We start from the raw sequence: 21,298 nt of genomic DNA, 5'->3' as shown, positions 1-21,298 counted from the left end.
TAAGGAAGACACTATTCTCAATATCAAAGAGGTTGTAACTGTTCTAGCCAAGGTAAATGCTGTCAAACCTTTCAGGGTCAAATTCAGGTAGGGATTTCAGATGAGCCCATAGCTGGCTTGAATAAGCTGGAGCATGTACAAGTGTCTAAGTCAGGGCCTTTAACCTTCTCTTCTATGGCTCTTATTTGGCCTCTGTTTGCTAACCTGTTACATGAGGTTCATGGTCAAGCACAATTTTTGAGTTGGATGCCAAATTTCTATCACAAAATTTTTACTTTTCTTCCACCAAAAAATTTATCTTTTCATTCTAGCCAGTTAAGTCTCTGGTAGCAGTAATGTTGGTGCTGTATGTTGTACTAATGTTGGTTTCTCTGTAGCACTGGTGTAGGTAGATGGCTTGAGACTGATACCACACACAGACATGTTCTTTACTATCTATCCTGGAACACAAAAACTGCTTAGCAGTTGGAATTTGCCTATCATTTCTCATGTGGAGAAGCCTGTACACAAATGGTCTTTTCATAAGACCTTTTTGTTTGGGTTTGTTGTTGTTTTTTTTTCCCTAAACAAAGAACAAATGAAAGGAATAAGAATTGGAAGGGGAAAAAATTAAGTTTTAATGGAAACACATTTAGTCTCTTGTTTTCTGTTTGCCATAAAACATTAGCATAGTAAACAAATTGATCTTTGCTCTTAAGTTCTTTAATAACATAAATTTGTTGAGCTTTGTCATGGCTAAGGTATAGTTAAACCACATGTTGCTGGTCGTGTTCCAGCCTCTATTGTCACAAGTCTTTGACATCAAACTATATTTTCAAAAATAAAAGTTGTGTGTAACCCACTTCTATTCACAGACCCCTTCATTGAAAGTCGTGATCTTGGGGAATGTTTTGGTATATTAGTGGTAACAGTATTTTCTGACCAAAACTACTTTTCCGTGGGACAAATTTCAAAGTCCAAGCATTCCCACTGCCAGCCCCTGCTTTGTGCCATACATCACCTTTTTGAATGCTGCACCTCCACATGAGCAAAGCTTCTATAGGATGCTCTGAGACATTACATTCCAGACTGCTCACCCAGTCGTAGGACTGTTACAGTGGTCTTACAGTAGCACACAGAGCTATTTCAAATAGGGGTGTGGAAGAGAGAAAGTGTCACCTTGGTCCACTTTTTGGAGTGGTTAGTGTTATAATATATAACCTTTTTTCCTTTTTTTTCTTTTTTTTTAAACACAGTGTAGTTCACAATAATTTAAAATACTCTATAGACATTTAAACGATATACAATAATATAACTTAATTGGATTCCTCAATTGTACTTAACAAATACTATTCTAATATATTTACAGTATCTAGTACCATAAAACTGTGCATTACTGTGTTTGGGAGCTTTATTTGCTTCCTGACAAGAATGTAGTGGAAGTACAGTATTATCACTATTATTCAACAACAATATCCATGAATCCAAGGGACTTTCAATTACATGGAGTGAATCTAGTATTTTGGGGGCCCCTGTTGACTTCTGTGTAGTTGCACTCATTCATGCCAAGGCTGGTATTTAGAAATCAACAGCAACAACGTAAAAAATAAGCAATTTTGCACTGCTCTGTGAGGGAGTAATCAAAGGGGTCTTATTTTCAGAGGGTAAGTGCTTGGGGTCAGAAAGTCAGGTCCTCACAAGCGTTCAAATAAAGGTCCCCAAATCATTAGTTACTTTTGATAGTACAGGTCCACAGATTACAGAGGTAATTCTGGCTCATTCACATGTCCAGCACGGGAGATGGTGGAGCTCCAGGTCCACCAGCCCCTTGCCCCAAGAGCACCATGTGGACAAGTGCTTCCATGTCAGGTGGGCAAGGCTCATGGCTCTGCAGCCCCTTAATATAAGTAATGAAATAAAACAAAAGCTAAAAATGCAGATATGCAGATGTAAGGAAATTTTTAATTCAAGTTTTCAGAAAATCAGGCAGGGACCCGTGGGACAAGAAAACAATTACATGGTTAAATGGACTGTGTTCTAAGTGGGCATATCTGGGCTCTTGGGGTTAAAACACTAGATTTTACAGCAGTAAAATATCTGAGGCTGTTTTTAAAATCTCTCATAGGGAAAAGGTGTGGGAATTAGGATTGAGTGCTATTAAGAAGTGAGCTTCTTTCTTTTAACATTCATGTGCTTACCAGGGGGTACATTATTGCCAGCCTTAAAATAATGATGACACAGACTAACCCAAATTTTGTCTTTCTTATGCTCGTGGAGCCATGACAGCTCAGAGGTTGCAGCAACCTAGAGCTCAGCTGCCACTTTTACTGACTTCTGAGTGCATACTGAGCATAAGTTTTTTAAAAGTCTTGGAAATATTAACTTTTAACCATTAAAGGGAAAACACAATGCCTGGAAGATCCTGCCAGTGCATTCAATGTCAAAGCATAACCTTTGATATTTGTTTAAGTATGTCTCTGTATCCTAAAACTCCCTGCGAGGAGCTGTGAGCAGGTGCTCCACACCTCAGGCCTGAGTCTAAAAAAAGTCATTCTTATTCAGGAGGCAAGTGGGAAATGTCTATATCAAACATTGGTAACCAAAGTTTCATGTGATGCTTTCGCTCAGTTCTGACAATTGCTTAAAGCCTACAGTCATTGAACTCTCTAATAGTGGAGTGACAACAGATCAGTAGCATTGAAGAACTTAGGGAGAACCAAATACAAAAGTCATTAAGTCAGAGTTCCAATAAGTTTACATTTAGTACAGAGTTAAGACATAGCTACCCGTTAGTGCTTAGAATTTTTTGATACTATTAAAAACATAAATAATTATTTTTAATGTTCATTCAAAGACTTCCAGTGTCACTGGCAGCTGATGTAATTTTGTGACTGTTTGTTGGGTTTTTTTTCCAAACTGACAGTGGAGTATTTCTGCCATAGATTCTGCTCCCTAACAGTTGTTTTCTCTCTACCTGCTTTCTTAGAAATTTTGGTTTTTGCAGTGAGAATGCGGTGTTCTAGTCAGTGACGATTTCATTTCCTTAAAAAAAGTCTTCGTTTGCACAGGGCTAGACAGTTTTGTTGCTGTAAAATAGGAGAAAGTGTCTTTTTCTTTTAAATGTCATGGGAGCTGCAATGCAATCAGCTTCTCTGATATGTATAATTTAAAATACTAAAAGAACTCTACTACACCCAGATTGTAGTTTGTTTCTTTAAAAAAAGAGAGACAGAGAGAAAGTTTCATGTGGTTGTCAACATCACCTTAATCTTGTTGCCCTTGTTTCCAAAGCAGTTACAACAGCCAGCCAGCCAAAATGCACCATCCTTAGAAGTGTAAGTAGTGATGGAGGAGTGGTTGTTGTGGTGTTGGCTGGGGTTCTTTTCCCCAAGAGGATTAGATGTGCAAAATGATGCTGTCGTTGTTTGTTGTACTCCACTTTCCTCAGTCATGGTGGTTTGCTCTGTTTGTTCTCATGTGACGCTGTTATTTGCAGGTGAACACCTCTGTCCGCTCACTACACGTGTTGCACTTCACAAAGCAGCACCAGTGGAATTTGCAATTGCATTGCCATACCTTGGTGTACTGGTGTGTGTTGTAGCCTCTCCCGCAGCACATCATGTCACACCCGTCCGCGTTGGGAGAGGTGCGGTTGCAGAGTCGTCCCTGGGTACCGATGCTCCCTGTGGAAGCATCTTCCTCACAGTAGTTGGGTGACTTTTCGATATACACTAAATCCGTTTCCATGGGTTTCTGGTAGCTCTTAAGCTGCTTGATCTTCAGGAAGGTTGGCTGTCTCAGTCTACTGGCTCGTACCACCTCCACTTGCACTGCGGCATTGTATTTCTCTTTCAAAATATATCCAATCTCTCTGAATTTAGGAAGTGTGGTCCAGCAGGTCTTAGTTGTACAGGAACCTGAAACTCCATGACACTTGCACTCCAGTTTCATTCTCTCTTCGAGAACCTATGTGTACAGACATTTGCATATTGTTACTGCAGGAAAACAATATTGCAAGCCTGCCTAAACCTCAGTCTGTTCAGTTCATATGAATATTCATTACTGCTGGTTGAAATTTTTCAAATGCATTTTCATAAATCTTCTCACCTCCCAGCAGAATGCTCAGAACATTTTATTTCAAGTTGCACATGGTTGGAAATACAGTGTTTTGTCATTTTTTGGGAAAACATTTCCATTCTTTTTTCAAATATCAGAGAATATTTACTTACATTTTAGAAGACATTTCTTTAGAGCCACAGGTTCAAATAATTTTCATTTTGAAAACAGAAAAAAAAAAGGGGTTGGGGGTTAAGAGGCTTAAGATTCAAAATATTTAATTGCTTTAAGTAATGATTAAAGAATGTTTTAAAAGAACATATATACTGAGTGACTGAATAAGCCTACATGCTGGGAGCTGGAATTAGATGATCTCTAAGGTCACTTCCAACCCAAACCATTTTATGATTCCGTATTTACTTCATAATTAAAGATTTTGCCTATATACCTGGTAAACATATGGACTATTCCACCCACAGAATGTCCTATCCCCTTTAAAAGCAGCACTCATTACAGCATTTAAATAGTTAAGTGAATAATCAGCCACAAATACATTTTTTTTCCACCAGGACAACGATAATACAACATTAGAGGGAAAATAATTCCACTCAACAGTGAGCAGGAAATGTACTGCTGTTGTAGAGGAGGTTCAGCCAGAGGGGTTTAATTCACAGTCAGAAGGGACACAAACTGGTGGGTGCTCAGGCTCATGCTCCACTGTCCTCCTGCCGTTTCTGCTGCAGCCAAGCCGTGCCACGACTGGCACATCCCTCCTTCCCCAGGCCAGGTTGTGCCCGGGGGGAAGGCAAGTGATGTCTTCCCTCTTCGTGTGCAGCAGAGGGAAGCCAGCCCCACGGAAGTGCCTCTCTGTTTTTCTGCCCTTGCGCTACCACTTAAGCCTGACCATAATTACACCCACAGTCATCATTAGCTTATGAAAATCAAGGCCTAAGAACAAAGCGAGCTGATCTTTCCCCTTTGCAATGGGATGCTAACAAAGAAATATGAGCTACCGAGCTTGTCTGAAAGCATTACTGATGCTGCAGACCATCTCCTGTAGTGGTTTCGCTGCAGATCCCAGAACATGACTGAAACGGGCAAAGGATAAAAGGGCCGAAATCTGAGTACAATGGCATAATGAAGTAGGAGGGAGTAAAAAATGCTTACGGCTTCAGAAACTGGCCTTAAAATAAAAGCTGTACAGATCTGGTTATCCCAGCAAATAGAGGGCACCCTCCTGAGTTGTTTGTGTTTCACTTAAATTGTATGGTTTGTTTTTTCCCAAATTTCTGGGGTTTCAATATTAAAGAGAATATTTGGAGTTGATTCTCCCTTAACAATATACGGTAACAAGTATAAGATAGCTGAGCAACCTATGCAAGAATCATAAAATACCCTGAGTTGGAAGGGACCCTTAGAGTCCAGCTCAGGACAGCTCCAAAATCCTACCCTATGCAACCCTGAGAGAATTGTCCAAATGCTTCTGGAGCTCTGGCAGCCTTGGGGCCATGACCTTTGCCCAGTGCCTGACCATCCTCTAGAGAAAGAACCTTTTCCTGATACCTAACTTAAACCTTCCCTGACAACTCCAGCTGTTCCCTCGGATCCTGTCCCTGGCCACTGGGAGCAGAGATTGGAGCTTCCCCTCCAGTGCCCCTCAGGAGGAACTGCAGCCCCTGCTGAGATCTGACCTCAGTAGCTCGTACCTTAGACCTTCTGGAACCACAGGCTTTACCAGGGTCAAGGTCAAGTTATCTGATCAGAGGCAGAAAAGGTGCTTCCCAGCAAGGTTTACTGAGCTGGGCAAGTAATTTCTATAGTTGCAACTGCTCTAAAAGAAGAAAATCAGCAATGCTGTGATGAGCTAGGTTTTTATGGACACTGGAATGCACTGTATCACCTTCCTGTCTTCCACACTGATAGAAAACTTGCCACCTTCTGCTGCAGCAGCAGCATTTCAATGGTAGTGAGGTGATGGATGCACTGTGACATACTCTGGGGTCTTTTAGGGGTCTCCAGGGTCTCCTCTGTATCCATTTCTGACCTATGGAGAAGGTATTTTTCCAAATACCTCCAAATAAGATTTCACTCCTGTTCCACAAATCTGGATTCAAATAATCTATTGATATTTAGATATATTTGTTGATATATATATAAACATGCTTAGAAGCTGTGCTTGCTGAAAAATGCTTGGTTTTGTTGAAACTAACCCATTCCTACAGCTTTCTCAATATGCAGATGCAGCTGTAGGCACTGCAGCAAAATCCACGAGAAGAGGTGGATGGAGGCAACACCTCCACCATAGAGCACTAGGATCCAAGGATTTCCAGGAAAGTGTTGCCAATGGGATCTGTCACCCCTGAGTCATACTCCTCCCTGAGCAGTAAATCCTGTGAAGTGTACATATTTTGTCATGCTTTACTTGTGTTTCTGGTGTCTGCGTTTTGGTTGAAAAGGCCAAGACAGTAACTTGCTAAGAGAGAGCAAAGAGGTGAAGGTCATAAAGCTCGTTATTCTTCTGTGGGCTCAACACTGTGGGTACTGTCCTGAGGAGCCTCTGATGTGCTTCCCTGGTAGACTGGAAAGTGTCATCGCTCCTGAAAAACAGATGTCACCCATTTCATAGTCTTGGGTGACATCTTTGGAAATTAATATTTATATATGGATGCCTGTCTATCTATATAATAATTGTTTGTCTGTGTGTATTTGGTTGAGGTGCTGAATTCTATATACATTATTACATACATTATATATATATTATTTAACGACACTGCCTGCCAACCTCTATATTACAACCTCCAGCAACTTTATCCTGTCTTGATTTTTTTTTTTTCTTTTGCTGTTGTATTTCTGAAGGTCCAGTTTTGTGATTCATTTTGGTGACCAGAAACCTGATTTCACTGATTCCCACTATTTTTGATGGTGGGAGGACTTGCAAATGCAAGCCATGCAGGCTCAAAAAAAGCAGTAGTTTCAAAAAGTATTAATTCATGCTCCTGAAGCCAATCTTACAGGTTTTTTTAATTTTTTTGGAGGCTTCTCTCATGAATGTGGAATGCTTGGGGTTACAACACTGAGAAGAGGCCCAATCATCAGGTAGTTAAATTCCTGAATGCTATAATTTGTGTGCCCACAGTCAGCTGTGGGTATAAAATTGTGCCCAAAAACTTGGAGGTCAGGGAAAACAAGGCCCAAACTAAGCAGATTCTAAGCAACATTTTTTTCCCCCTCTTTCCACCCAGATGTGCCCTTCCTTGCTGATGGTCCAGCATGCTCTGGCCCTCCTGAGGAATGTCTCTCTGCGTGGTATATTGAGCAGCTTCCCACTTGCCAGGGAGGTGCCATGGGACCTGGAAAAGATCTGGCCTTGTTTGCTCAGTGCTCTGAATGAAGAGCAGCCAACATTTTGCTTCCTAAAAGTCTCTCCAGCTCAGTTTTCCACGGCAAAATTCCCATCAAAGCTCTGACCCTGAACCTCAAAGGTACTTATTTACTCAAATCTAAGACACTGTGCCAAGCTAGGTGCTTAATTAAAGATTGAAAATCATTAGCTCATATGAGCCACTCTCTCAGCAGTTTCATTTGTCATATGTCAGTGCCTGGTATCTAATCTTGAATGGTTTACAGCAAGATCTACCTCCAAGAGCAAACTCCCATAGCTGGGCTGTGCTGCCTCAGATTAATCATAGGAACATTCCTCAGGTCCCTCTTCCACATACAGGCTCACTCCCACCCCAGTATGGGCTTGCCAAGTGAAATTTTCTAAGTACTGCTACTTTGTTAAATGAATTGTGAAATATAACATTAAAGCTTTCTTAATCCCACATCTTTTTATACCTCTATAAATCATGCATTTAAAATGCTTTCTGAGGGCTGTCTGCTGCCAGTTAAGTAGAAAAAGACTTGCAAAGACCAAAATAAAACAAAATGATATGTGTGAAAACAAATTCATTTTTAAAAGTTCCATATCTAGACCCAACTGCATAACATCAGACACAGTTTTTGTACATAGTAAAAATCCTAATTGGATAAAGTATGTAAAAACAGGTTACATGTTGCATGCGTGTGGGTTTTGGCTTAGCCCTGTTGGTTTTTTTGTTCCTTAATGGAAATGCACATTGTTGTAACAAGTGTTGAATGTAACAAAATCCATATAAAATTTTGACTGAAATATCAAAAAGAAATAAAAGACTAGAAGAGTTTTGCCTCATCAAATATGCAAGTGATCAACATTTGTTTTGGGTAATAACTACCAAAAGAGATGGATTCTGGTCACAAGATGTCATCACTTCTTTGATGCTCACACAGCTGCAGCCACGAGAGCTGATGCCTTGCTGATGATGTGTGGACACTGGCTAACCCAAGTCTCAGTGCAGCCTGGGGCCCACCACTGCTGACAAAATTCTGATCTCCTGGACCCATCTGGGAATCCAAGATCAGTTTGTTTGGGTTTGGTTTTTTATCGTGGATAAGCAGGAGTGTAACTAAGACTGATAGGGTGTAATGCTGCTCTTCTGTCCTGAAATTATTCTTTGTAAATAGCAGATCACAGGGCCCAAAAGAGAGCAGTTTATGGTGTGTCTCCTTGGGCTGTGCCCAGCCCTGTGAAGAGGGAGCATGGAGCCAGCAGGAGAAGAATAAGGGTACTTCAGCTGCATGGTTTTCTTTCTGCTCCTCTGTGAAGCTGTTCAATCAAGCATCTTAACAGTATTTATATTCTGTGGGATGAGAAACAGAGTTACTGTGTTTACACCTCTTGTCACATCCCTGTTTTTCTTATTGTTTAGTTTAGTGGGAGCAGGGAGCCCCTGCTTTGCAGCAGGTCAGAGTCCAGACAGCAGCATGAGCTGGATTTTTCCTTGCCACTGGCCAGAGCTGAGCAGGGGTGGGGACTGTTGGGGGGCCAGGAGGTATCAAATCACCTTCTCCTGTCCTCCACTTGCTTCCCTAGGTAACACAGCCTCTTCCATAGCATCCCCACTTAATGCATTGAAGAAGCTGAGGAAGGCCCACTGCACCCTACACAAGTTCTCCTCTTGGCGGCTACCAGGAAAATTAACCCAGTATTTAGGGACCTGCTGCCCAGTAGATGGATGTCCCTACTGCTATCAGGATGAACAATAGCCTGATCCATCAGTGATTCATCTTTACTTTCTAGGAGAAGAGCAAATACCTGTTTGAGCAATAAACTGCTGCAATTGGTTAAAAGGCTCTGAATATTATGAATATTGAACATTTCATGGTGAAATGTTGCAAAGCAGATTCCCTCAGAAGCATCCACACAATCATCCCCAAAGCAAGTGTGCTTGCTGTGTTCCACTCTCTTTTCTATGGAATTTGTTGTAAACCTTACAGGTAAAATATCACCTGAAACAGTTAAAGATATTTCACTGGTAGTTTTATTCTGACAGGCAGAAGAGATGTGTCAGGTTTGAGGTTGTGCAGTGATATTTCACTAAATGTTTGGTACATGCCTTGCATGCATTACACGGTATGCATGGGCATGCACATTTCTTGAATAAAACTGTTTAACAAGTCCTAAAATATTTGGCTGTTCCCCCCTCTAATTTTAAAGCAAATTGTACAAAAAGTAGGGTAGTACCAGATGTAGCTGCTGGCAGTCTGTGTTAAGGGTGTGTTTCTGGAAGAAAAAAATAAGCTAACAAATCCAACCCAACTGGAAGCAGGAGATCTATCCTCATGAGATTTTGAGCCAAAGCTTGCATATTCAGAACATATGGAAAAGCTCTTAGTTATCCATCTAACCCACCCAAGCTGTAGCACCAAAATTTTTGAAATAGGATTTACGTAACTGTCTGCAAATCACTTTAAGTGGGAAGATGAAAAGAATGGCATGAAGCTCAACTATAGAAAGCTTTTCTTTCATGAGTGGTCTCACAAGGGATGGGAAGTGAAATAATTTGTCACTTTTAGAGAAAGAAACTTTCAGCAAATGATGGACTCAAGGCAGTAGAACCTGGATAGTAGCATTCTTTACATCCCTGAAATGACTTAGGAAACAAAGTTACATTTAAAATAATATTTTAGGCTTACAAGAGCATAAAATAAGTCATCTTTCACGTTCAAAACTGCGATTCAGCCTCCACTGTGACTTCAGAACATTTAATTCAGAGTCTTTTTCTGGGCATTCCTTCTTATCTTTACATCCTGCCCAGTGTGGGCAGTCTGTAGCATACTAGGCCTGTGCATCTTGCAGGAATGATCTTTTTAATTATAATGCTTCATTATAATTAATGAAGGTGAAGATGAAGGGAGCTAACACTGTCTTAATATATGCATAGAAAATACACAGAAATATGTATAAATATCCATAGTTATGTACACACACACTACATATATTTGTCTGTGTATGTATTTAGAATAGAATAGAATAGAATAGAATAGAATAGAATAGAATAGAATAGAATAGAATAGAATAGAATAGAATAGAATAGAATAGAATAGAATAGNATAGAATAGAATAGAATAGAATAGAATAGAATAGAATAGAATAGAATAGAATAGAATAGAATAGAATAGAATAGAATAGAATAGAATAGAATTTTTATATCTTTATATGTGTATATATGTAATGAATGGTAATCAACATATCACCTCATTAGCTGTTCTAAGACAAAGCAAGTGAGCAAAAAAAAACCCTTCCCAGTACCACAGGCCTATTCCACCAGAAACTATGACAAAAAGCCTTAAATGGAAATGTTGTCCCAAGTAATTTAAAAATCTCTTCTGAAGAGAGCTTGAATTATTTGTTGTTTCCCCACATTCATTGTTTCATATATAAAATAAGCTGTTGTCATCCAGGCATTCCAAAAAAAAAACCAGGAAAAACCCATTGCTGTTTCAAAGGAGTAAATACTGGGATGGTGTCAGGCTGAGCTGCTGGCAGTCAGTGTGATGGGTTTATTTCTGGAAGGGCCAGTTTTTTCTACACATAACCACAGTAAGTCTATTGTAAGAGCCTAATTGATTGATAAACTGTTAGAAACATTTCTACTTTTTAGTAAAAGCTGCAATCTGCTACCACTTTGTCAGTTTGTTCTTTTAACTCAACCCATAAAAACAAACAGAAACCTCCATTTTTATAAATGAGATTCCCCATGAGAGATGGTCATTGTTTTGAAGATTTCAACAAAAAGTTAAGCTTAATGATGTGTGTTCCCAGATGTTACTCTAAGCTCATTTATCCTAGAATAAAGATACTTATTTCTAAAAATAGATGGTAGAAAGCTGTCTCATAAAACACCATCAAAGCTGACTTGGTTTGTTGGTATTTAATTTTTCATTACTTTGTCAAAGTTTTGCCCACAGATCTGTCTATAATCTTTCAGACTTGCAACAAAATGTTCTTTCAGTAACATTTGTGTTAGACTTATACTAGTCCTCCTTTGGGGGCTTGTCTTCATTTACCACACTGGTACTTTCCATCCCAAATCATAGTGGATGTTTGGAAACTGACGGGGAAGTTTGTTCCTCTGCTCTTCCACACCCTGAGGTGCCTCTTTGCCACCAAGCATAAATCATCAGGAGAGTCTTGTGTCACCAGGAATCCCTGAGCACTTATTTATTCCAAATTACATCAATGGCAAGATTATGATTTTGTCACTGGTGCTGTTTATTGCAAATTTATCAGAAATTTTGCAAACCTGGCATTAGCTGAAACAATTCTTAGAAGTTCAATGCAGAGCCGTACAGGATGCAATGCGGGGCAATTAGGGGATACACCCGCTCCACAGTCATCAGATATTCCTTGAGAAGCCTAAATGTAATTTTTTTTCCAAGGAGATGATTTATTAGAGGGTTGTATTGAATATCTCAGCCCTAAACTCCAGTAAAAGACCCTCCAAGACTGTTTTTCCCCTCATCTGTTTGCAAAATTTGTGCAATTATTTTTACAGCATGCTGCTTGTTCCACAAAGGGAAATTCCTCTGGGCTCTGTTGTTAGCAACAGTGGAATAGCAGCAGTCCATCTTTTGAGAGCACCCCAATGAAGGCAAAATATTGGAGCAATACTGCTGGGGTACTTATAAACTCCTCTGACACCCAGGCATGTGTGGCACAAGCGCTGGGAGAGACTGAGAATGGGCAAGATTTCTGGCAGCACATGAGAAAGTCCTTGTGGTGGTATAAGAGAACATTAAAATAATTGCTGAGGAGGCAAAACTGGTGGCCAGAGTCTTGACTAATGATCCTAGCAAGGAACCTCTGGCCAGCTGGTAGAGGTCTAGTGAGGCCATCAAGGGCCTGCCACTGACTTCAGAGCAAGTTGGGAACAACTGTATGTGGGGTTGGGAGTTCTTCATGTCCCTTTTTCCTCATGTTTCTGTCTTAGAAGGCTCTATGATTCAAAAAGAACCCTAAAAGGAAGGTAGCACATTTGTTGGCTAAAAGCTGTTCTTAGCTAACTCAAAAAGCCAGTTTGGTATGACTAAAAAAGAACTGCAATCCTTACCATTACTGATGTGAATGCAAGGTTTTTAAGTTGTGAAAGTGTTGTGAAATCTCTCTAGGAAGCTACAAAAGTATATACTTCCTTTACTGTCTTTACTGGCCATTACCACTCTAAGGTTGAAAATACCTAATTTGAAAATATTTGAGAACTTCTAAAGCAAGGAATTAAAAAATAAACTGAGTTGCCTGTGTTTTCCTTCTTATCTTTCATTCCTATTCATTACACAGATAAAATATCCATATTTTGGTTCTTTATAATACCAGTCAGGAACCAGAAGCTTGGCTCCAAATGTTAATACAAGCCACATACAGATCAGCAGGATGTCACTGACAGATTTCCTTAGAGCACTACGATCATTTCTGAGTTGTGTTGTGAGAGTTTTGGAAGGGAAAAGGAGAAAGATACAGGTTTAGTGTTGTACCCAGACAAACGGAGGAGCCAGTAAGGAAGGTGCACTGCTGGACCTTACTCTAACAAACAATGAAAGTCCTTTTGGGGATGGGAAGTTTGGGTGCAGCCACGAGTGTAGCGACCACAGGATCATGGAGTTGAATATCCTGTGTGGAGCAAGGGAGCTCCAGCAGCTGGGACTGTCCAGCCTCGAGAGGAGCCCCAGCTGAGAGGGACCCTCAGCCCTGGGTGTCCCCGTGAGCAGGGAGGGCTCAGAGCAGGGATCAGGCTCTGGTCTGGGGGGCCCAGCAATGGCACCAGAGGAATGGGCAGAGACTGATACCCAGGAGGTTCCACCTGGACATGAGGCTGAACTTCTTCCCTGGGCAGTGACCGAGCCCTGAACAAATTGTCCAGAGAGGGTGAAGAGTCTCCTTCTTCTGACATACTCAAAACCCATCTGGACACAATCCTGAGTAACCTGGTCCAGGGGATCCTGATTCAGCAGAGGGGTTAGACCCTTACCCATTCTGTGTTTCTGTGATTGCTTCTGTGATTTGGTGATTTCTGACTGGAGTGTGAATAAGGACCATGTGGAGTATGTAAAAATGCACAATATCAGATACGGCAGATACCCAGGCACAAGGAAATTCTCCTGGTGTCAGATTTTGTGTCAGGCTCACAGTCCAGTCCAGGTTTACCACAGACCCCCAAAACTTCCAGATTTCAGGTGAATGTGGGTCAGATTTCAAGATTGCCTGGATTCTCAGAAGGAACTTCAGATTTCACACTGAAATTGCAGAAAACTCTGTAACTGCTTTTGTAAGGATCCAACCCAGAAATACAGAAAGCATATCCTAGGTTCCAGAGTTTTGTGCTAACCTTAAGTCTCAGTCAGTTTTGAATTCAAAATGTCTAATTTATGCAAATAGCAAATTATTTCAGAATAAACTAAATCACTAAATATTATTTTCTGTACAACTCTGAATATTCAATTAATGGGAATATATATCATAAGACCGACATTATTTCTAAACATGACATCAAAACCATCTTTCATATTAGCACATTCCTCTGGATTTGATGGATTGCACTTAAAAACAAAAAACTACACCAAATCCTTCCAGTCATTCTTAGCTTTTGAAAGCAATATAATGAATTAATGAATAACTATGGGTATAAATAACTACTGAAAAATTGGCAACAAAAAATTTAATAAATTCCAAAATATTATTTATATTTTTGAAAATGGGAAAAAATATATTGTCAGTATTGCAAGCCGTTCTATTCCTTTCTTAACATATGAAAGGATTATAATTCGCTTTTTGCAGGAACACTTGCAAAAATTTGCAAAAAATAATTTTTGAATTGTTAAACAAAATTATTTGCACGAATGCTGTTACCAGAAGTATCGGTAAAAACATGCACTTCTTTGGTCTGCTTATGTCCCTCTGCTTATGAAATTTTGATGAAAAGTAAAATATAATGTGCTTAATAAGAATCAGCAATGTGGTCTAGTGGTTACTGGGCTGTATTTAGAATTGGGGGACCCATGATCAGTGCCTGCTTCATATAATGAGCTCTTTCTGTCCTTGGGACTTCACTGTTTTCCATCTCCATATCTGCTTTTGCTGTTTTGTCCCTCTTTCACATCTACACTTTTATGCTCCAAGCAGGACCTGCATCAGGATCTCCACAGGGATGGCACAGCACACACCACAGATGATGCCAGTCTAAGCAGGGATGAAAATGGATCTAGCAGTAATAAACTCTCCCTGGCAAGTTTAAGAGTTGACTTCCATCTTCTTTTGCCTCCAAACACAATTCATGATGCTGAGCTGAAATTCCCAGCCTAAGTGAAGTGATCAGACCTGGAGCTGGTCTTCTAATGTGATGGTCACCTGCCAAATGAAGTTTTTTTTATACCTGTGGCAGCAAGATTTAGGGGAAAAGACTGTGCCCCTCAAGGCTGTTTTTCTGTTTGGCTATTCAGTCAGCTTTCTCCTGCACACCTGGAGACCTCAGTGTGAACTGTCACTAAAGTAGTGATCTTGTCTGTACACTTGAGATTATGCCTCTCTCACCACACTGAATTTATGTAGGGTTTCCATCCCAGTGAGCTCCTGCCCACACAGAACCTTCCGTATCAGTGCACGACCAATGCAGCTGTGCTAATAAGATCCAGTAAGATAACTGCACTGTTTCTGTCACCACCAATTCACTCTCTCTGCCCAGTGTTCAGTGCAGGACTGAAAACACACATGGTTTTAGAGGAAAATTCAGTCTTACTTTGGGGACTAGAGGAGGAGGATTTTATTGGATTTCTATGTTGGTATATTGATTTTTTTCTGCAACACTGGAGTGGAGGGCTTTTCCTGGGGGAAAACACTTTGAAGGCTATAATCTCTCCTGATGTAGGTATATTTGATGCAGAAAGATTTATTGCACTTTTTAAAGGACAAGCTTTGAGAGCTATGAGGATTGTTGGTGAACATAAATCAGCGTAGCTGCATGATGTTTATTGTTTCCATGACAAGCAATTCAGTCATGGCTGTAGACATGAAACTGTTTCTTCTTATGCAGCTCTTTTTAGCTTTTAGTTAGAAAGAGACAGTTGAGCATCTGCTAAGAAGTGCATTGTATATTACTATGTGTATACTACTATGTGTATTTCATTAGAGCTGGGGTCAAATAAGTGATTGGGATTTTGCTGGAATAAATATCTGGAAGTGCTGTGGAAGCTGAGCAATGCAGACAACTCAGTTCTGTCCCATCACAAGCCCTGACACCCCTTGCTAAGTTTTTGCAAATTGGATGAAAAGCAGTGATTTATCCTTATGCCAGACAGATCCAGCCAGGTCCTCCCCGTTATCGGGAGGGGCTGGAAAGAAGGTTTAGGAAGCAGAAATTTTTGCAGGAGTACCTATAATACATGGCTAGCTCTGAATAAAAAAATAATAAAAAAATAAAAGTGATGGGTGACCATCTGGTGAGTGGATGTGGGTGCAGGATAACATCAGAGAGAGGGGTAAGTTCTCAGGGAATCTCCTGCCACCAAGCCAGCCTCCCCCCATCCTCCAGCACACACGTCCCCATCCCTTGTCCTTTCTGGAATACCTTTCTTCCAGCCTCATTGTTGTGCAAGTTCATCAGCCTCCGTGCATTCTTTTTGATTTCTCGGGCATCAACAAACCTCCGGGAGAACTCAATGCCGTATCTGATATCCGCAGAGCATCCTCCCCACTTCCAGCCCTCCTCCTCGTTGTAGTAGCCCTGTTTCTCTCGGTCACAGCCACAATTGCTGAGGTTGCCCTGGCTGCAGGCGGCCGTGACAGCGTGTGCAACCCCGGCAGCAGTAATGGCATAGGTGAACGCGGCTTCCCTGCTTCCTGTGGAGAGAAGCCAAAAGCTGATGGGTTGGCAGAAAGGCAGAACGTACTCACTAAAGAAAGTACACACATTATCTACAGCAAGGGGGTCAGGCAGCAAAGTGAGGAGGGCCTGGTACTCCTCAGTGTGGATTTCTCATCTTACACAATTCCACACGTATTTCAAATTCTTGGCTCTGCTAGGGCAAATTACCCCAGGTATGCAGCCCTGTGATAGTCCACTTAAACCCCTTCACCACAGGGGAATTTGGCAATGAATCTGGACAGTGGTGAGGTGAGGCCACAAGATTTGTTTTCACACTGTCTAGTCAGGTTTGCAAGCTGAACTTTATCTGTTTCAGATGAATAAAAAGTGAGTTAATAGCTACCTCTAAGCATTGGCATTGCATGGGAAAAGATAATTGTTCAGACAAAAACAACCCAAAAAACCCCTAGGATACAAATGGGGCTGATTATTAATGTAACTTTATAAATGCTCCAGTAGCATCCATTAGTGATGCTGAGTGTAAAGGACAGCAAGTGAGGCCTATAGAGACAAGAACTGGGTAGGTTTCATTTTATTTCAAGGTACAGTTACCCCTTCCCCTTGCAGACTTCTCCTGTGCATTAGTTTTGCTGAAGTGACCCTTTTTCAGTCCCACTCTGACCCAAACTTCTGCCTTACCATGGCTATTGATCATACAATGCTGTGACAGCACAGTTTTCTCTCCAAAATAGGTGAGATACTGTCATGGAAGCACAGACTTATTATTTTTAAAAAAAAAAAAAAGTTGTTTTAGAAAAGGAAGTTGTTTTTATTTTCTGTGATGCTGCTGCTTGCGAAGGTTCCTGATTCTAATTCCATATAACAGCTGTTGATAATGAGTATATGAGGAGAGGTGAATGAGGCACCTTTCTATACTTGTTGGCTGAGGTGCCTGTGAGGTGCAAGGGGGCAGACTGATGGGAGGGGAAGCTACAGCCCATCCCTGCTCTCATGTGAGACCACACTGTCACTCACTTACATAGGGCTGGATCATGGTGTTTTGCTGCTCTTATTTATAACACTTTCCCCACAAATTCCCTTCTCAGTGCTTTTCTCTATGTGTTTCTCTGGTAATAAACAGACAATCCTGTAGTGCAGCAGCCAAAGAATAATTGTAAAGAATTTGCAGAAAGTTACTGAAATGCTTTTAACACATAGAGCTTTAGCATCATCAGTGGATGTGGGAAGGAAAAAAGAACAAATTTTCCAGAGGAGGGAAAAAAAACCTACTTAGAAGATAGTTTTAATTTTTTAATTTTTGGATTCATAGATCTCATAACTATTCTGGAATCATAACTTCACATTATATTATATTTCTTATTTTCATAGGTAACTTCCTGAAAAATCACATCATTGCCAGAGGTGAGGAAGATCCTACAAGAAACAATCAGAAACTGAGGTTTGGCACTATTTACTTGTTTCTCCAAAGCAATAAAAAAAGAAGCTTGGGGTAGTGGAAAAACAAAAGGGTTCTGTGTTCTTCAGCTACCAAGAAGGTTGAACTGAGATGTGCATTATTTGAGTAGGAGGTGTGGTTGCAGTACTGCCTCTGCTTTCAGACACAGGGTGTTTTTTTGGGGTGTACAATGTGTGGAGTCTGGTTCAGCACTTCCCAAACCATGGTCTGCAGAACACTGGTGGTCCAGGAGGCCACGGTAAAGGGTTCACAGCTAATCCACAGAGCCATATTAAACACTATTTTAAATAGTGTTTTCAATTAAAAGTTTGATGATAATGATGCCTGGTGGTCCATAAGAAATTCTGAGGGTTGATAGCAATCCAAAGCAGTCATGGAACCACTGTTCTAGTTCCTAGTGTGATCTTCACATGTTGATATTAACTCCTCTCTGCTTGCCAGCTGAATTCTAATCTGGGAGTCTTGCTTTAAAATGTGTTCTGTTGACTTGTAGGATTTCTTTCTTCTTTTTAAAAAATCCTATTTCTAATCTATAAATTTAAATATTGGAAGTATGAGCTGTAATAGAAGCTATGTATATAGATACAGTTTGCTTGTCTTCAGGGTGAGGGTAAGCAACAATGCAAAATCAGACCCAGGGACATTCTTGGTGAGATACCTTTGAAGTACATGTAGAAGGGCTTATTAACAAGAAGAAATTCCTGTGATCATTCCTGTGAGGGAAAATAAAAGCTGTAACTTACAGTTCAGTAGATTTACTCAGAGATTTAGTGACAGTTGCTCATATTTTGTGTTTAAGCTCAGTATATTCCCCATGTCTCCAGAGTACATGGTAAGACATTTTCTTATCGGACATTTTCTTATGTGTTTGTGACTTGTTTGTAAATTTTCACACATTACTCCCCTTGATCAATTTTATAAAATGAAAGAAAATCCTGGTTTTATCTTCCTTTCTCTGTCCCTCATTCCCATTATACCCCTGACTACCATCAACAATAAAGGAAAATATCTTTCCTTTATCCATTTGAGAGCTATAGCAGTATCATGGGATATGATCAAATGGAGACCACACTGACTCTCTTAAGAGATTACTCTCCTGTTTTGATGCAGTTCTAAAATAAGAAGGTCTCAGAAATTAGCAAGTTAAGTTGTCCTGCTAAGAATTAAGGTTTTGGGGGATTAGTAATTTTTAACTAGAGGATGCTCTAAAACTTGTGTTCCTGAAGAGTTTGCTAAGGTCCCAGGATCAGTGGAGTCTATAAGAAACTGCTGATGGGGGAGGGAGGGGAACCTCTGTGCTCAAATAATCTCTGCTGTACACAAAGCTTTCCATTAGCATGTCATCACTTGGAATCAGTTCTAAGCAAGTCTTTGTTAGGCAGCTAAAAATATTTAAGTAATGATTGCTGTGATACCTTAATGGAGAACAATAATCTCATTTTACGGAATTTTCTGAGATTTCAAAAATATTCTTGGTCTGAAACAAAAAGAAGACAAATCTTTCCAGAAATGTTCATGAAATGAAGACATAAGTAGCAGCAGGTTTGGGATTTGACCCAAGTTGGGGGCTAGATTTTTCTTTTTCAGTGAATATCCTGATTATCTAGCTCTCTGGCACAATATACACTCTGTTTCTCAGTCTCAGAAGAAAAATTCTTGACTGACTTACAAAGTTTTCTGTCACATAGACCAGATTAATTCTGTTGAGATTTTTATTTTGGTGAAAAAGACACTGCTTTGGCTTTTATTGCATCCCTTGGATTCATCCATTTCTCTGTTAGAAATGCCTGCTTTGATGTCAAAGATGACACTTCTGACTTTATTCCCAAAATATAGAAGGGATATTTTCATGAGGAACATGAACTAATAACTATCTGATCTGATAACTGTCTGATCTAATAACTCCAAAAGGAGATGACTGCCAGTATTAATTAAAATTAAGCTTTTTTTCTATGGTGAAGGTGCTCAAGGCCACTTTTAACAATCTGCCAGGCCATCAGAGTAGTCTGTGGTTTGCCAGTCTGAGTTATTGTCATTTTCTTGAGTTCATTTCCATTCTAACAGAGGGCTGTAGTTTAAAAGTGCTTTAATGACCAGCAATGCAGGCAGCTGCTGCTCACACAGACAGATATTGGACCACTGATTCCTTAGCGTGTGTCTTCTGGCAGATAGGCAGAGAGGAGCTTTTATCTGTCATTGGAGTCATGGAGTAGCCTATATTTTACCCCTCATTTAGATGTCATTTCTGACTAAGTTTTAGACTTCTAACTGAGCACTAAACTTAGTATGGTTTGATGTGGAAATTCTTACAAGTTCCACAATTGCTGTAGTTTACCAGACTCAAACATGCACAGATTCTTCAGAGTATTTTCAGCCTGGAGCCACAATGAGCTGAGAATCACACAGGCTAAATACATATTCAATTTTGCAGCTGTGAGCTATGGGACAGTTAAAGATTTAACTGTCCCATAGCTATTTGAAAGACATTTGTTGGAGTAACTAGATGAGAATTCTGCTGTTGCACACATCATCCTGAAATGACTCATGTCAGCAGCTAGATGAATAAGGCTGCCACTGAATGTCAGCTCTTAGAACTGTAATTTAACTTGAAATATTAAATTGTAGAACATACAGTGTTTGGCCAGTAATTTCCTAGATCTTGCATCAGCAATGATAGAAAAAAGTACTACACACTGTTGTTAAACAAAACAAATTCTTCATGCACTTACACAAGATACCAGATTGATTATACGACACAATTCAACATAGGTCAATGGGCAAAAGAAATGAACCACAGAAGAACTAAAATTTTTTTGACAAACCTACCCTTTTCAACAAGTCTGGTAAGCTGATGACAGATTGAGTCATTTTTTATGGCAAAAGACAATAGATACTCTAGATGAGGAAACTAAAACTCAGACAACAGCACCCTAAATAGTGTTGGATGAAGATTTTTACAGACAAGTTTATTTCCTTTTAATTCTGTATTTTATTCAACATACATATTAACAGTTCTGAAGGAAAACAATGCAGGCTCTTCTTTTTGTGTTTGATCCAAGGGCAATACGAGTCAGAGGGAGTTTTCTCACTGTCTGGAGCAGATCCTTTATTTGCATTTTCAGTGTAATTAACTTTGAGCTTCTTGGTTTATAAAAGCAGGGACTAATTTAATTTAATTTAATTTCTCTGTCCCTCTAACTTACTGTATGTACCCAGTGCTACATGTCAGAACTGAAGGCCACTGAAAACACTTTGTACAGGAGAAAAGGTAAGGCAAAAGATCAGGAAACTCAGGAGGGTCTCCACTCTCTCCACCCTGACATAGGCTAATAAGACAGATCTTTCTCACAACAGCTTTTATTCTTCCTGTTATTAAGGCTCTTCAGTAGAGGAGGTTCCAGGGTCTAGTCCAGTACCTCAGGACTTCTACTGGTATGTATTTCACTAATATTAACCTGAAACTGTTTTTCTGAGTGCAAATCCACTCTTTCTTTCTCTAGAGCTGCCACAAGCAGGTTATTCCCTCCTTCTAGCAGCAGCCTTGAAATATGTAAACACTCCCACCCCTTCC

General features: G+C 40.1%; 1 protein-coding gene across 2 annotated transcripts in view; it reads right to left on the bottom strand.

The window, feature by feature from the left end:
• Positions 1–593: 593 nt before the first annotated feature.
• Positions 594–21,298, bottom strand: part of WNT7B (Wnt family member 7B) — a 96,172-nt gene continuing 75,467 nt past the window's right edge. For both annotated transcript variants that reach the window (XM_015627593.3, XM_015627592.3), the window contains exons 3-4: positions 16,014–16,285; positions 594–3,945 (exon numbers count right to left, since the gene is read on the bottom strand). In XM_015627593.3, the coding sequence (XP_015483079.1) occupies positions 3,466–3,945; positions 16,014–16,285 (752 nt within the window). In that variant the 3' untranslated portion in view covers positions 594–3,465. The remainder of the gene's footprint in view (positions 3,946–16,013; positions 16,286–21,298) is intronic.

This window comes from Parus major, chromosome 1A, assembly GCF_001522545.3.
Source record: "Parus major isolate Abel chromosome 1A, Parus_major1.1, whole genome shotgun sequence".
Taxonomy (NCBI): domain Eukaryota; kingdom Metazoa; phylum Chordata; class Aves; order Passeriformes; family Paridae; genus Parus; species Parus major.
Note: the sequence above shows the minus strand (reverse complement) of the source record. Positions and strands in the feature narration are given on the sequence as shown.